Raw genomic sequence first — 17541 nt, forward strand, 5'->3', positions numbered from 1 at the left:
TTGAAACATTTCTTCTAAGAGCCAAGACTAAAAAATCCAACAAACACAAAAAACACAAAAATTTTTAAGACTTTATGAAAAAACAGTATTTTCAATTATTGTCATTCTCCGTGGCATACATGGCACGATAGTTAAATAGGTTTAAAACAAAGGGTGGATAATTGTTCGGCAGTTAGCCCTCGGAATCAGTTTGGAGTTTAAATCCCAACTCTGCCCCGAGCAGGTTATTTCATTTTTTTTTTCCTAACGTTTATTTTTGAGAGACAGAGCATGAGTGGGGGAGGAGCAGAGAGAGAGAGGGAGACACAGAATCCGAGGCAGGCTCCAGGCTCTGAGTTGTCAGCACAGAGCCCGATGTAGGACCCAACCCACAAACCATGAGATCATGACCTGAGCCGAAGTCAGACGCTTAATCGACTAAGCTACCCAGGTGCCCCTTAACGTTTGATTCTATTTCCTCGCCTGTAAAATGGGTGAAATGTGCTTTAAAAAAAAAAAAAAAAAAAGTCACAGGTCCAAAACGGTATCACTTAGACCTAGTTCTCAAGGGGCTTAATACCTAGTATAACTACGGTATCAGCCTCCCCTAGAAAGGTCTTACACCATCAGTCAGGAATCTTTCTTTTTTCTTTTTAAAAGAATTTTTTTAAAAAATTTCTTTTAATGTTTATTTATTTTGAGAGAGAAAGACACAGAGTTCAAGCAGGGGAGGGGAAGAAAGAGAGGGAGACACAGAATCAGAAGCAGTCTCCAGGCCCTGAGCTGTCAGCACAGAACCCGACATGGGGCTCGAAATCAGGGACCGCGAGATCATAACCTAAGCCAGGGTCAGACGCTTAACCGACTGAGCCACCCAAGCCCCCCAGGAATTTTTCAATCAGTGCCTGTGAGTCTGACATTCAGGGGCCTCTCCATCTCCCCCCAAAAAGAAAGATGGTCATCTGCATGAGAAGACCCCTTGTTTTTCTTGATGGGAAAGCAGTCTTGCAGGGAAGAATCCTTTTCTTCTGCTAAAAACTTTCTTGTCCCACCCCCCTCCTATAAAAGCCTTCTATTTTGTGTCTCTCCCTCTTCTTAATCCAAGAATTGTTTGATAAAGCCAATGATTCCCAAACGTCCTCGGCTGGATTTTGTTATTTTAACAAATGATGCACTCTCCTTAGCAATATTCTGAGAATTTAACATAAGGTCTACACTAAGCAATTAGCATAGTTTCTGGAACACAGCAGTCAACGCATGGCCAACTTTTGAAATAATAAATCCTTATCTAGGCAACTCTTGTGCAGGCAAACCGCCTGTGGGTATCTTGCGCAACTCACACATTCTAGTATCACCAAGGACCAAGGGTCAGGATCAGGCAAATTTTACTCACGTTCTGAAAGATAACAGCTGAGGTCGGTTGGTTTGCTTTAAACGACCGAAAACCCCCGCATTGTTTTGGAAGCCTCAACTCCTATACCATATGACACAGTAGCTGGGGAGTTTCAATTAAATGACTGCCCACATGGCCAAGCTGATTCAAAACTGTACTGAAACAAAATTTGAGCCTTACCTGTAAATCTCAGGAGGTCTACCTCTCAGTCCAGTTGAGCCTGCTTCGTTTTCCAGGCAGACGAGTTCTGCTCTCATGCCTCCTCCCCCACACCCCTTCGGGTTTTCTAAAGCCCAGCTAACGCCTACTGTGAGCCTACTGTGAGCCTACTGTGAGCCTACTGTGAGCCAGGGTCAGCAGCGTGGGCTTTTCCGGGAGCTGGTTAGAAACACAGACTCGTCAGTCCCCACTCAGACCTACTCAATTAAAATCACTTTAACAAGATCCCCAGGTGAACCACATGCATTTAACACCTGCTGCGGCTTGTTAATTAACAAGTCCATCCACAGACTCCTGGAGCAGGGAGAAATCTACCCCAAAGAACTAAGTCTCCCGGCGAAGCTGGTAACTTGACACAAAGTCCTTTTCCTCTGCGTCTTCCGAGCGAGCGCTTGCTCACTGCTATATAATAGCAAAGAAACACACCTGGACCATATTGTCTTGGTCTTTCAAAAGCTAGATTTAATTCTTGTCTGTCTGAACCTCAAGTTATTCATGTTCACTTTTCTGTTTGGCTCTGGGTATTATAAGCAAATAACAGCACTTGAATATACTAGTACAATTTTGTACTCAAAAGACATTCTCATCATTCGTAAAAGAGATCTATGGAGTTACATACTATGTTCAGAAATGCTATCGAAGGGGCGCCTGGGTGGCTCAGTCAGTTAGGCGTCTGACTCTTGACCTCAGGTCATGATTTTACAGTTCGTGAGCTTGAGCCCCGCTTGGAGCCCTGCGCTGACAGGGTAGAGCCTGCTTGGGATTCTGTCTCTCCTTCTGTCTGCCCCTCCCCTGCTTGTGCTTGCTCTTTCTTTCTCTCAAACTAAATAAACTTAAAAAACAAAACAAAAACGCTATCGAAAAGCAGAATGTGTCTGTGAAGCCCCCATATAGTGGGTATTTGGTATACACCAGATGCTGTGTCAAACATTTTGTATACATGATCTGAATTACCTGGAGTATGTAGCCATAGAGATATTTTACAGATGAGGCTCACCGTTAATCACTTGTCACAAATCCCACAGCTATAAATGACAAACCTCAGGAATCCTAAGCAAAAAACCCACACCAACCACTACTACTCCGTCCACATGTTCCAGAGAATCAAACAGGCAGTAAAAACTGAGAATCCCTGCAAATATAAGACAAGTATCTTTGCCCAACAGGGAAACACCCCAATTTAATATGCTCTCCTTTCCCCCAAACCTATAAACGACTACTAGATCACTGTTCAGACATGTACTACAACGTACAACATTTTTAAAATGTTTTGGGGGGCGCCTGGGTGACTCAGTCGATAAAGCATCTCATGATCTCATGGTTTATGAGTTCCAGCCCCACATGGGCTCTGTGCTGACAGCTCGGAGCCTGGAGCCTGCTTCGGATCCTGTGTCTCCCTTTCTCTCTCTGCCCTTCCCCTGCTCACGCTCTGTCTCTCTCAAAAATAAATAAACGTTAAAAAAAATTTTTTTTAATGTTTTGACATTTCCCTATCAACAATTTTAGGGCATGTCAGGTACACTGAAGAAATCTAATGTCACATGTTAGGGGTGCCTTGCTGGCTCAGTAGGAACAGAGTCTTGATCTCAGGGTTGTGAGTTTGAACCCCACGTTGGGTACAGGGATTACTAAAAAAATAAAAACTTTAAAAAAATAAGTCACATGTTAAAGTTATGAGCAGAACCGGCAACCCAAGAAGTTTTACCAGGAAAACCATTTCTGGGTTTTGCCCAGAATATTGCCATATAGTCAGATGAGCTTTGCTTAAAAATGGAGGGGCAAAAGAATCAAAAGGGGAGGGACCAGATTAAGGTATTACAAAGCCCCTTAAAACACTCATATTTTACCAAATATTGAATCCACTCACCATATACAATAAAAGTTCAATTCATAAGCGATTTTGCAAGAAAGTATCTTCTGCAAAGAATAAGGTACATCTACACCTTGTAACTCCATCATTAAAAAAAACAAAACCTTGCTTTGCTTAAGAATCAAGGTGTTATAAAATGAACATCTGGAAAAGATACTAATTTTTATGGACATATCATTCCAAAAATAATACTTTTTCTAGTTTCAAGTTGGCAAAGTCCTATCTGCCTCTTTCTCTTGAAAAATCATCTCCCCCCACCAAAGAAAACACCCCAAAACAAAAATACATGGGAAGTGAGAAGCCAACTCCAATTTCAGTGCAACCAGGACACGTGTTAACTATTGTGGCGTATGAGCAAATAAAGAAATGGCAAGTAAATGACCCCATGGAGGAAGCTCAAATCTGAAAGCTTGCACAGGGAGAAGCCCGTGACCTGCAAGCCAATTTGTCCACACAGATCCCCAGACAGGTTCTAGAACTGCAGAGACCGTGTGCATCAAGATGTAAGAGAATCACCAGGCTGGAAACCAGATTTTCAAGGTGCTGGGATCCAGCAGTGATAAAAACTGGATAGTTTCATGAGCTCGATCCAGGTTCGTGAGTTCAACCCCCGCATAGGGCTCTGTGCTGACAGCTCAGAGCCTGGAGCCTGCTTTGGATTCTGTGTCTCCCTCTCTCTTTGCCCCTCCCCGGCTCACACTGTCTCTCTCCCCCTCAAAATAAATATGAAAAAAAATTTAAAAAAAAAAATTTTTTTTCAACGTTTTTAATTTATTTTTGGGACAGAGAGAGAAAGAGCATGAACGGGGGAGGGGCAGAGAGAGAGGGAGACACAGAATCGGAAACAGGCTCCAGGCTCCGAGCCATCAGCCCAGAGCCTGATGCGGGGCTCGAACTCCCCGACCTCGAGATCGTGACCTGGCTGAAGTCGGACACTTAACTGACTGCGCCACCCAGGTGCCCCGAAAAAAATTTTTTTTAATTAAAAAAAAAAGCAACTGGATACAGGGGCACCTGTGTAGCTCAGTTGGTTAAACTTGTGACTACAGCTCAGGTCATGATATCAAGGTTCCTGAGTTGGAGCCCTGCCATCGGGCTCTGTGCTGACAGCTTGGAGCCTGGAGCCTGCTTCTGATTCTGTATCTCCCTCTCTCTCTGCCTCTCTCCTGCTCAAGCCCAGTCTTTCTCAAAATAAAATAAACATTAAAAGAATTAAAATTAAATAGCAGTTAGGGTGACATCTGAAGAAAAGACAAAGGTGAAGAACTGTGTGGATATCTGGAACAGTAGGAATTAGCAAAAAGCTCACACTTATTTTGCAACTGAGAAAAAGTCAGCGGAAAGGTTTGAGATGGACATTATCAGTGCTTGCCCACATCCGCTGGTCTCCCCACCTGGGCACTTGGAAAAAACAATTTTCTCACCCCCATGACTGCCAGCACCACGCGATCCATTCTATCTAATGAAACATGAATGCAGCAAACGACGTGCTGGGGACATTAATGGCTTTAAGCTCTTTTTCTAGAAACTATGTAAACTAGCAATGTTAGAAATGATGTGCTAACAAGGTGGCATCATAAAGCATAGGGAGCCTGATCCCTGTATCGCTGGTGGACGGAAGCCATTGGTGACCTAGAAGAGATTTGGGGAGAGCAAAAAATGAATTTTGGTTAGCTCAGGGTTTATTAGAACTTAGCTATTCAACTCCTACGCGCCTGAAAGGGAGGTCTGACAGGCAGTTATTATAGTGATCAGGTGAGGTTGTGGGTGGTGGGGGAAGGTGGGAGAAAGTGGACTTTGGGTAAATTCTCAAAGTTGAGCCAAAGGGACTGCTTAAAGGTTAGTGTAGGGAATAGTTCACGACCACCCCCACCCACTTCCAGACATAGGAGGTGGAGCTTCTAAAGAAAACTGGAGATTTAACTCAGGGACAGGAAGTACGTGCAGGAGACCTCCCAGGTACATGGCTTTCTAAGCCTTCGTTTTTGTGTGTTGTATTATTTCAGAACATTATAAACACCCTTATTTAAGCACTCAGCACAACAGCCAATAGCCTTTTTCCCCTCAAATACATGCAGCTTCTTCTCATTTGTGCCAGCTGTTCTCCATTTAAGCCACCCCCAGAAATACCACCAGATGCCTGCTTTCCCTTCTCTGCCCCAGGAAGGTGATCCCCACTGCCTGCATCCCTAGAGAGCCCTTGCTGGGTGGCTTCCAGTAGGCTAGTCCAGTGGTCAATAGGCAGTACCAACAGATCCAGTGAAGGAGATTTCTGACTCCCTCCCCGTCCTGGCGCCACGTCTCAGGGACCTGCTGCCTCCCATGGCGAGCCCAACTCCCACCAAGCAACCCTTCCTTAATGTCTCACTCTCCCTGACATCTAGGAACACGCTTTCACCTTGCCCTCCTTGCTCTGGAAGCACTAATGGCTTCTGGCTGTTGCTCATCTTTCCAGGGTCTCACCATTGCTTGTTTCTTCAAGGTCACTCACATCTCAAAGTACCCCTTTCATTCACTTTCCAGCTGAACCATCCAGGGTGAATGCTGTTTCCTGCCAAAACTCTGAGCAGGTCACGATCTCAAAGCCTTCTTGTGCTCCTTGTCCTCTCTACCCAGCATGCACCTCACTCGGCTCTTTGTACGGCCAGCTCCTTAGCAGTCAGGGGTCCATCTTGTGCTGCCTCCTCAGAGGGGCCTCCCTCAGCACCGGGTCTAGCAGAGCCTCCTCCTCAAACACTCTGTAGCACCTTTCATTTCTATCACCTCCCCCCTTGTGCAAACAGAGCTCCTAAGAGGAGGAACCTGGCTGGGTGGTCTGGTTCACCTGAAACCCAGTAAGCACACAGCACGATGTCTCAGAAAGCACAACTTAAAAACTTGTCCATCAGTGAAGTGGGTTCCAAATCGAACTTAACTAACTTCCATCGGGTTTGTTAAAGCAGAAGAGTCCCAAGGAGAACTTCAATTCTCAGCGTGTTAATCCCCATAAACAAGCAGGTGAAAATCCTCTAAAACGAATGCACATCTGTGGCACCTGGGTGGCTCGGTGGGTCAAACGTCTGACTCTTGATTTCGGCTCAGGTCATGATCTCACGGTTCGGGAGTTCAAGCCCTGCGTCGGGCTGTGCGCTGGCAGCAGGGAGCCTGCTTGGGTTGCTCTCTCTCCCTCCCTCTCTCTGCCCCTATCCTGCCTGCTCTCTCACAAAATAAACAAAAACATTGAAAAAAAAATAAAACGGATGCACATCTGATAGAAAATAATTTCTTACGAGTATTCTTGGCTAGAACACTTCTCCATTTTGTGTAGCAATAGCACGATTGATCATATTCCCACATGGGACATGCTCCCGGGATCTAATCAGATGATGGACCATGGCAAAAATTTCACAGACCCAGACTGTGTTCAGTGCCCAGGAGATCGCTCCGACTCCTACTCCTTTCCCCAGAATGCAACTGCGAATATGAGGCTAAGTTATTATACACTATCACGGGACAACACGGAATTGACTTTTTTTAAAAATTAAAACCCATGAAGCATAAATAACAATTCATTGTGATGCACGACTATCAGAGCCCCAAGGGCTGAGAGTATGAATGTGAACTGAAAGAACACACATATAATCAATATCTGATCTATTATGGACCAGAAAAGCAACATCAGAGAATCTGATCAGTTAGCCGAAGAAAACCAGCTTCACGTCAAACTTTTCTAATGATCCCTTCGGCAAGAATCAGGCTAGTAAGGACATGCCCAGAATAACTTTATGTAAAACCTTTGCTCTTAAGCTAATATACTCGGCAAAACATCTCTTCGTGAAAGATTTGTTTCCATTTTCCACAGAAACATAATTCATGAGAATTCCCAGAATGCAATTCAATAATTACACTTATTTTAATTTTTATTCAAAATGAAAGAAAACACGGAGAACAATTTCTATACAACTATACAACGTTTTAAGTGGCTTCCCTATCCTATTAAAGCTTTATATTTAAAATGCTTACATTACATGATATGTGCTTACACAAGCTTGAGGCTCAAACTTGACCACACACGTGACTCTAGCAGTCTTACTGCACAATGATCCACATAATACTGCATATTTGTTTAGTTCAGCCTATGTCGTAAAGTGCTTATTCATCGGTAGGAAGGTACAAACCTACTAAACACTCAACTTCTCCATGATATTTCCTACTCCGGGTAGGGGGGGAAAGGCCAATTGATGCTACCAGCCTGAATAACAGATTTCCACTTAAAAATATATATTAAAAACAAGCAAACAACAAGGAAACCAAATCAGGCCTAAGATTTTGGTGGGTCTATTAAGAGAGATCAAAAGCATTTCAAAATCATTAGCGCTACACTGTGTAACAGCTTAGTTTCTGAACACTTTGACTTCTAAAAAATAAGCAGTTTAAGTAAAAACCCTTTAAAGGACATCTCTCAAAAATGAATGTAAAATGTCAAAGTATTAATTCTTCAAATTAGAAGAACTTTTAAAAGGGTACAAAGTCAATATGATTTTCATTATTCCTAATCTAGACTTGTAGTTTTACTGACTTTTACAGATGCTTATTGCCAAACAACAGGCCATAGAAAATATCATCCAACTGACCAGTAAGTTACTCTACATTTTAGAACATATTTAATGACATTAAAAATATTTCATGAACTTTCCAAACATGTAAACATAAACCAGGGCAATGTGATATGTAATATTGGTGCCAAAAAATGAAAATCACAGGACACAATAAGAGGGCAAAGAACAAATATGTTAAATATCAGTGCAGCTTCTCTAATATTTGTGAAAAATAAATTATTTGATACCGACGCAGGTATTTTCAGAGTAAGAAAAACTGAAGACAAATTTTCTAAAAAAAAAAAAAAAAAAAAAAAAAATTACACCAAGTGAAAAGCTGCTTGTGCTAGCCAAGAACTTAGTGTTTCCTGCAAAAACAAGAAACAAAAAACAAAAATGTTTACACACGATCAGGTATGGGCATTACAGGTAAGCGAACTCTTAAAAATATCCTTAAAAATACAATTTGCCGTCTCAAAAGAAAAAAAAGCAGTATTCATTTTCTGGGGAATATACTCTGAATATTAGTTATGCACTTCAAAATACATAATTTACCATTTAAATATACTACCATTTCTCTGGCCCTTATACTAACTATACCTTTGTTTTCTTGTGAAAAACATACACAAGACACAATGCTAAGTACTAATTTCTATCCATAAGGCATCTAAAAAATAGCTTCTCTTAAGACATAAACATGATACCAAATGAAAAACCAAACACAAAAGAAACATAATAATAAATAGTTTTGTATCCCTTCCCCCTCAAAAAAGAAACATCAGTATCAGCAACACTGACTGACATAAATACATTAGATTTCCTGTTCATAAGAAAAGAAAGACAATCCAGTTACAGTGTTTAACCATTTCAGGGTCAACCAGGAGAGAGCGTCTTTACTCCCGCAGTTTGTGAAAGGCAGGATGAAGACAGGAAAGAGGCAAGACTGTTTAGGTTTTTCCGATTTAAGAAGAAACACACACAAAATACAAGTGTGGCCACAGACTACTTAGATGATGTGTAATTAGTTACGAAGGTTAACACAGAGCCGTCGTTTTGCTCCCCTTTTTCACCCTAAGTCACATCACGTGCTTCAACTACATGTCCTCTTGGTATTCTAGATATTTTGCTGTGATGGGTTCCTCAAGCTGAATTCCTCCACTGCCCATTAATGCAAATGCTGGGTACATCGTGTGGGAACAGTCCACCTGGCGCTCGTAAAGGCATTTCATGTGATCCATGTCATAGAAAGCCACTCTGCCTTTGTCATAGTCAAGGAAAATCCCTATACTTGTTGGCATCGGAAGAACTCTATTCTCAGGTTCATTGGAGGAAGTGGCTGACTTGGGTATGAAAAACTTCTTCATGCCTATGGTGACTAACGTGAAGGGCTGTGAATCAAAGCAGGCATCTTCACTTCCGCTGTCATGGCCACTGTCTTGCTCGTATCTAGAACACAATACATGAACAAAGCAGTCTTAGCTGTGGCGCCATCCACAGGCCGTCAACTATCCTCAAAACATTTTCACAAGATAATATATGTTGCTTTATTTATTTTTTTAAGCTTACATATTTTAAGAGAGAGAGAAAGCACAAGCAGCAGAGGGGCAGAGAGAGAGGGAGAGAGAGAATCCCAAGCAGGCTCTGTGCTCAGCATAGCATGGAGCCTGACACAGGGCTCGAACTCATGAACCAAGAGATCATGACCTGAGCCGAAACCAAGTGTCGGACGCTTAACCAACTGAGCCACCCAAATGCCCCGACATATGTTGCTTTAAAATGAAGTTGTGGCTCAGTGGGTTAAGCCTCTGACTCTTGATTTCAGCTCAGGTCATGATGTCATGGTTCATGGGACTGAGCCCCGTGTCAGGCTCTGTGCTGACAGTGAGGAGCTAGCATAAAACAGCAGCTTATAGAGATTTTTGATACAAACGTCCTTCCTTCATTTTCCGATGCATACTTCACTTTTTATGTATTTGTGATCATACTATATTGACGCTTTTAATCAGGTCTCACTGATATTTCTGATGTCACAAGCCTTTTAAACATTATTAATATCAATATTCTATCGAGTGGTCATGGTACCATGTTTAATTAACCATTTCCCGATTACCACAGTCACTGTTTTGTTAATTTCTCACCCTTGTGCAAAAAACTTTTCCTGTCACTCAGATTACCAATTTGGGGTTCTGTTCACACAAGAGGTCATAAATTATTTGTGTGGGCTAGTATACATAATACCACGTAAAACGACAAAACCACACAATCCCCATTAAATAATCTCTTTACAAACTGGAATTCTTTGATGTGGAAACCTGTTTACCGTGACCCAATTTTGTAAAGTACCTCCAGGGGAGTTTAAAGAAATTATGTCCCATTACAAAAGAACAGTTTCATACCAATTATGAGGTATGGCAGTTGGAAGCATTTCACTATACGTGTGAGTAATTTTTATCACAGAATTAAGGAAATGGATATGAAAGATGTTCAAAATTTAAAACTGTGGGGAGCTTGGGTGGCTCAGTCAGTTGAACTTTCGACTCTTGATTTCGGATCGGTCATGATCTCACAGTCATGAGACTGAGCCCCACATCAGGCTCTGTGCTGACACTGTGCAGCCTGCTTGGGATTCTCTCTCTTTCTCTCTCTCTCTGTGCTTCATCTCCCCTCTCCCTCCCCCCACCCCCGCACTGCTCTCTCTCTAGGAGAAAAAAGGTTTAAGAAATTTTTAAATTAAAAAAAACTTTTTCATGTTTATTTTTGAGAGAGAAACAGAGTGTGAGCAGGGGAGGGGCAGAGAGAGAGGGAATCACAGAATCTGAAGCAGGCTCCAGGCTGAGCTGTCAGCACAGAGCCTGAGTTGGGGCTCGAACCCATAAGCCATGAGATTATAACCTGAGCCAAAGTTGGATGCTTAACCAACTGAGCCACCCAGGTGCCCCTAAAAATTTTTTTTACTTGCAAAGCTACAGGATAGTCGAGAAGTACCCAAAACAGGCTTAGATACTTGAGATTTGTATCCCAAGACCTCCTGACTCCTTTCTGGAGCCAGCCACATCTGCACGGCCAGAACACCTGAATCTAAGGAATGTATTCCAGATGTAATAAGCAAACCCACATCAACTTCCAGTCTTACCTGGCCAAACAACGATGTGTACCTTTAACAGAATCACCAAGTTCTAGATCAATAAAAAGAGCCTACCTTGGACTAACTGCATCCCGGGGAGAACGGAGCCATTCTTGTAGTTTATCACTGGAAGCGACTCCCACTTTTACCAGGTATGAATACGGTTCCACGCGGAAGGCCCAGAAGTGCTTCCCCTTGGTAATTCCAACGTCTCCAATGATGTAGTCTAAACTGGTGTAATAACCCACTTGGATACGCTCCGCAGCAAGCAGAAGATTAAACCCAGCTCTACTCTCAACACGGTCTCTCTTCAAGTTCAGCAAGAGGCGTTCATTGTTATAGCCACATTTTTCATCAAAGAGGAAACTAAAAACTGTAAAGAGAGCTTAAGATTAGTCTCATCATTATCGGTGAGCACTTCTATAACTGATGGTTAACTAGGATCTGTTTTTGAACTAGAAATTAGTGAAAACAGACATGAAGAAGAATGTGTCACATGACCCTAGACAAAGTATTACAAACCGAATCCCCAATTGGGAAATCAGTTCCAGTAGAGTCTCTATGCCTGAAAATCTCTAGGAATGTCAAACGGCAGAAAAATTATTTCAAGCGTACGAGAAAACTTAACAAACGTGGTTCCTGGGAAGAGACACAACAGATCTCTTCTATTTTATACTACTGGATCTGTCCCTTTTCCCTTTAATATAAGGAGATGTACTTTTTTATAATTACCTGTACAGTTTTCTAAATATTTATTCTAAATATTAGCAATTTCAGTAGGGGCTTTTCCTTATCAATCCACAGGGCAGACATGAAAAACTGTACAGTAGTTTAAAAAAAAAAAAAAAGGCACATGTTTTGGGTTTAGAGAGACCAGAGTTTTAATCCCTGGTGAGGCATTTTTGTTTGGTTTTGAGTGGGGTGGAGGGGCAGAGAGAGAGGAGGACAGAGGATCTGAAGCGGACTCTGTGTTGACAGTAGAGAGCCCAATGTGGGGTTTGGCTTGACTCCCAAACTCACAAACTCAGGAACCAAACCATGAGATCATGACCCGACCCTTAACCAACTAAGCCACCCAGGCACCCTCCAGCTGAGGCATTTAAATGGAGTTTAACTTAACCTTTGATTTCCTGACTACAGAATGGACAGAATACCACTCTCTTAAGTCTCTATCAACTCAGATCCGTTAAGCAGAACATTGGCTCAAAAGTGGAAATGACCCAAATGATCATCAACAGATGTACAGATAAAGAAAATGTGGTCTATCCATACAGTGGCATATTATTCACCCTAAATAAGCAAGGAGATTCTGGTACATGCTACATCGAGGATGAAACCCCAAATAAGCCAGGCACAGGATTATATCCATCCACTTATATGAGGTACAGGCAATTCATAGAGGCAGAACATAGAATCAAGGCTCCCAGGCTCTGTGGGGAGGGGGGATTTGTGTTTAATGGGCACAGAGTTTCAGTCTGGAAAAAATGAAAATGTTGTAGAAATATGAGTGGTAGTGGTGGCACAAAAATAGGAACGTACTTAATGCCACTGTCCACTGATGTGCACACTTAAACGTGGTTAAGACAGTAATTTTTGACTATACTATATACCATGATAAAGAAGAAAATTGTGTACTAGTAAGCTAAAGCCACTCTCCATATGTAGGCGGACCATCCTCTCTCGGAATGCCTATCGTCCTGGCCTGGTATCTTCCCGTCAATCTCAAAAGTCTCCCCGTTTGCAAAATAAAAATTGTAACGGTCACCCTGGTCACCTTATTCCCAGAGAGAAGCCAACTCTGGGGATGCGTGGCTGACTCAGTTGGTGGAGCACACAACTCTTTATCTCGAGGTTGTGAGTTCGAGCCCCCACTGGGTATAGAGATTACTTAAAAATAAAATCTTAAAAAAAAAAAAGAAAAGAAAGTAAGAACTTTGAATGTGTCCTTTCTTCCTTCCCCCTCCACCAAGTCACTGAAAACCCAGCAGCTACTTCCAGGTTTCTTTTTAATTCCACTTTCAGTCAGACAAGAAAAGAAAGGGGAAACTGCCTAAAATGTACAAATATTTATTTCATACTTGCAAATCCACCCTAAAACTATCAGATTTTATTCAAATTCAAGATAACCAATTTTTGCCAACCCTACTTTATTTGTATTCTACTTTTTTTTTTTTAATTAGCCACAATGTGCATGAAAAACAAGTAGTGGCTAGTACACTTTGGACAAAAAGGGAAGGAAGGACAGACTGTACAAAATATGGGCACACAAGCCATTAAAAACAGGCAGGGGCTGTGGGGTCTAAAAACCAACTGCAGGAACCTCAAAGGCAGTGAGCAACAGGACACAATGTGTGCCCGCTATAACCAGAATGAACCCAGCACTGGTTCTCAGCGTCCCTGGTCTGTGGAGACACTGCAGGGAAACCGCTCACCTGCAGATTATTCTTTCTACAAAAATCTATGGGCACTCTGTAGGTAGCACCAGTGGTTTCAGACTTGGGAGGTGGGGGGTGGCTGGGCAAGATGAGCTTTTAATATTGAGGGGGGCAGGAATCACCAAGTTCGAGAGAATATCCAGACACGTCAGAATGAGGTTAATCAAAATATTTCATATTATGCCAATAATTTTTTTTAATCTCCCAAGATCTATGTTATAGAGATTTCTATAAACCTATCAAAAATACAGAATTATACCATGTAAAAATTGTACGGTAGCATATTTATGCTATTTTTCGTTTCAAATTAATAGCCCTCACTCAAATGTCTTCATGTTTTTCTCCATCTGATGTCAGTCCACATTCTAATCCTGTTCCCAGCCTACATGGTGAAATTCAAGTATTCGTCTACTTCCAAGACCTAGCTGGGGATGGAATGGGTTTTCTAGAAAACTTTTTTTTAAACCAATGAAAACTGGTTTCAATGTAGAGCTATATAAAAACAGTGCCTAATTTATTTATTATTTTTTAAAGTCTATTTTGAGAGAGAGAGTATGTAAAAGAGCAGAGGAGGGGCAGAGAGAGAGGGAGAGAGGGCGAGAGAGAATCCCAAGCAGGCTCCGCATGGTCAGCACAGAGCCCGACTTGGGGCTCGAACTCCTGAACCGTGAGGTTATGACCTGAGCCGAAATCAAGAGCTGGATGCTTAACCGACTGAGCCACCCAGGCGCCCCTAGTTTATTTTTTATCAAGGTCTCTTCCAACTCTGTGGTTTTTTTATTCCCTGTCTTCCCAATACCTGGAGCTGGAGGGGTGTGAAGAATCAGCTCCCTGCTGCAAGGACTACAGATCGAGCCCTTGTAGGCTCTTACTCTGAAAGCATAGTTACAATTGCTTTCCAGATCGGAAACGACTTTACTCGTGCCACACACTTCTATCTCGTTCCAAGACAGCATCTCTTCATCTCTGTTAACCTTCCGATATTCAAGGACATAGCTGTCAGCTTTGTCCTTTTCTGGATGGTGCCAGTTGATCAGAGCATTGTTATACACCTTGCTCTGCTCCTCATTGATTTCTGGCACATCTACACCTGTAAGAAAGAAGAAACCAAACAGAGTTAAAATACTGTTATTTCAGAACCTGTATGTTCCTCGATAAAAATCACGTATTGAAAATACTTACATCATTTTTTTTTTAATGTTTATTCAGTTTTGAGAAAGAGACAGAGCATGTGTGGGGGAGGAGCAGAGAGAGAGACACACACCCACAGAATCTGAAGCAGGCTCCAAGCTCTGAGCCATCAGCACAGAGCCCGACATGGGGCCCGAACCCAAGAACCATGAGATCATGACCTGAGCCGAAGTCAGAAGCTTAACCAAATGAGCCACCCAGGTGCCCCTTAAATCATTTCTGTACTAAGAGTTTTCTAAATTTGTAACACTACGTATAAGAGAAAGAATAACTCCTGTAATGTACAACAACATGGGTGGACCCTGTGGACATGCAAACTGAAATAAACCAGACACAGAAAGGCAAATACTGACGCATGATTCCACTTATGTGAGGAATCTAGAAGAGCTGAATTCATAAAATCAAAGACTGAGATTCTGGCTCCAGGGGCGGGGAAGGGACAAATGGGCAGTTATTAATCAAGAGGCAGAAAGTATCAGTTACCTCAAGTTATCAGTTAAGCAAGACGTATAAGCTCTAAAGATCTCAGTACAACACTGTACCAAGTCAACAACACTGTATTTCCACACTTACAATTTGTTAGAACAGATCTCAAGGTAAGTGCTCTCACCACAAAATTTAAAATGAGAAAGAGGGGCGCCTAGGTGGCTCAGTCAGTTGAGCGTCCGACTTTGGCTCAGGTCATGATCTCACGGTTCATGAGTTCGAGCCCTGCGTCTGGCTCTGTGCTGACAGCTCAGAGCCTGGAGCCTGCTTCTGTGTCTCCCTCTCTCTCTGCCCCTAACCCACTCACATTCTGTCTCTGTCTCTCTCAAAAATAAATAAACATTAAAAAAAAATTTTTTAATGAGAAAGAGTAAGCAATGAAGACTTTCAAAGGTATATTTAGGTGTGTAACTAAAAGGGAGAAGAACAAAAAAATAAGACAGACCAAAAAAAGACTTCAGCTTTAAGCATTATATTAATTCTGAAACACCATAAAGTTTTTTAACAATATGCCTTTCAATTTCCACCTACTAAATAGTAATGCTGGGGCTCAAAATATTTAATGTGCCCTCCTGTAATTATATTTTAAAATCAGGGGTGCCTGGGTAGCTCAGTTGGTTGAATGTCCAACTCTTGATTTTGGCTCAGGTCATGATCCCAGGGCCGTGGGATCAAGCCCCACGATCTTAAGCATGCAGCCTGATTAAGAGTGTGTGTGTGTGTGTGTGTGTGTGTGTGTGTGTGTGTGTGTGTGTCTCTCTCTCCCTCCCTCCACCCCCCACCTTTGCCTCTCCCCAACTCACGCTCTCTCTCTCTCTCTAAACTAAAACAAAATAAAAATAAATAAATTTTATTTAAAAAAATTTTTTTTAACGTTTATTTTTGAGAGACAGAGGGACAGAGTGCAAGCTGGGGAGGAGCAGAGAGAGAGGGAGACACAGAAGCAGGCTCCAGGCTCTGAGCTGTCAGCATGAAGCCTGATGCGAGACTCGAACCCACAAACTGTGAGACCATGACCTGAGCCAAAGTCAGATGCTTAACTGACTGAGCCACCTAGGCGCCCAAAATAAATAAATTTTAAAATCTAAGTTTGGTGACTATAACAAAATTCAATGAAACATCACACAATTTTCTTTCATATTTTCCTCCACAGAGTTACAAGGCAATTTAAATGAATTTTTCTTGGTATAAACATGATACATAATATTTTCTTTTTTTTTTAATTAAAAAGAATTTTTTTAATGTTTATCTATTTTTGAGAGACAGAGACACAGAGTGTGAGCGGAAGGGGGGCAGAGAGAGAGGGAGACACAGAATCCAAAGCAGGCTCTGGGCTCTGAGCCATCAGTACAGAGCCCGATGCAGGGCTGGAACTCACGAATGGTAAGATCAGACTGAGCCGAAGTAAGACGCTTAACCGATTGAGCCACCCAGGTGCCCCAATACATAATATTTTCTGTAAGAACATCAGAAACTACACAAAACACACTTCAAGCAACTCCAAGATAAGCACTACAACAATTTTTTATAGATCCTGCCAGTATTTGTCTCCCACTGGCAATTCCACTGCATGGTCATGTCAACATTTAACTGTTTTCAGAAACTCAGAAACAGGTTTCTAGTTTTTCATGAAAAACACAACACAAAAGTATCTCAGCTAAATCTCTGTGCATACGCATAATCCTTTCCATAGAAGGAACTCCCACAAGCTTAACTGCCCAGGGGTAAGCTATACAAGTCACACACACATACCACACATTCGTCAGAGAAGTATATGAATTGAAAATAAAAGTCTCCCTCTTGTCCTTCTCCCCAGGTATATATAAGCAGTGTATAAGCATGTCTTTATAGAGTACATTTATGCAACTGTTATGTTCTACAGTCATGATGAGATCTGGAAAGTCATTCAAAATACATTTGGGGGAGAAAAAAAAAAGCTAGTTATAAAATAACATGATGAGTATACTCCACCCCCCCACACACACCCTTTTTTTTTTTTTTTAAAGCAAAACAGGTGCATGCAGAGGCGCCTGGGGGGGGCTCAGTCAGTTGAGCATCCAAATTTGGCTCAGGTCATGATCTCACAGTTTGTGGGTTCGAGCCCTGCGTTGGGCTCTGTGCTGACAGCTCGAAGCCTGGAGCCTGCTTCAGATTCTGTGTCTCCCTCTCTTTCTGCCCCTGCCCTGTTCATGCTCTGTCTCTCTGTCTCAAAAATTGACATTAAAAATTTAAAAAAGAAGAAGAAGAAACCAACTCTGTCAACACCT

At 42.1% G+C, this 17541-nt stretch overlaps 1 protein-coding gene across 1 annotated transcript in view; it reads right to left on the bottom strand.

The window, feature by feature from the left end:
* Positions 1-9030: 9030 nt before the first annotated feature.
* TRIM36 (tripartite motif containing 36) overlaps positions 9031-17541 on the bottom strand; it is a 32145-nt gene continuing 23634 nt past the window's right edge. The window contains exons 8-10 of the mRNA XM_047875483.1: positions 14397-14687; positions 11238-11535; positions 9031-9484 (exon numbers count right to left, since the gene is read on the bottom strand). Coding sequence (XP_047731439.1) covers positions 9133-9484; positions 11238-11535; positions 14397-14687 — 941 coding nt within the window. The 3' untranslated portion in view covers positions 9031-9132. The remainder of the gene's footprint in view (positions 9485-11237; positions 11536-14396; positions 14688-17541) is intronic.

The sequence above is a fragment of the Prionailurus viverrinus genome, chromosome A1 (genome assembly GCF_022837055.1).
Source record: "Prionailurus viverrinus isolate Anna chromosome A1, UM_Priviv_1.0, whole genome shotgun sequence".
In the NCBI taxonomy this organism is placed as follows: Eukaryota; Metazoa; Chordata; class Mammalia; order Carnivora; family Felidae; genus Prionailurus; species Prionailurus viverrinus.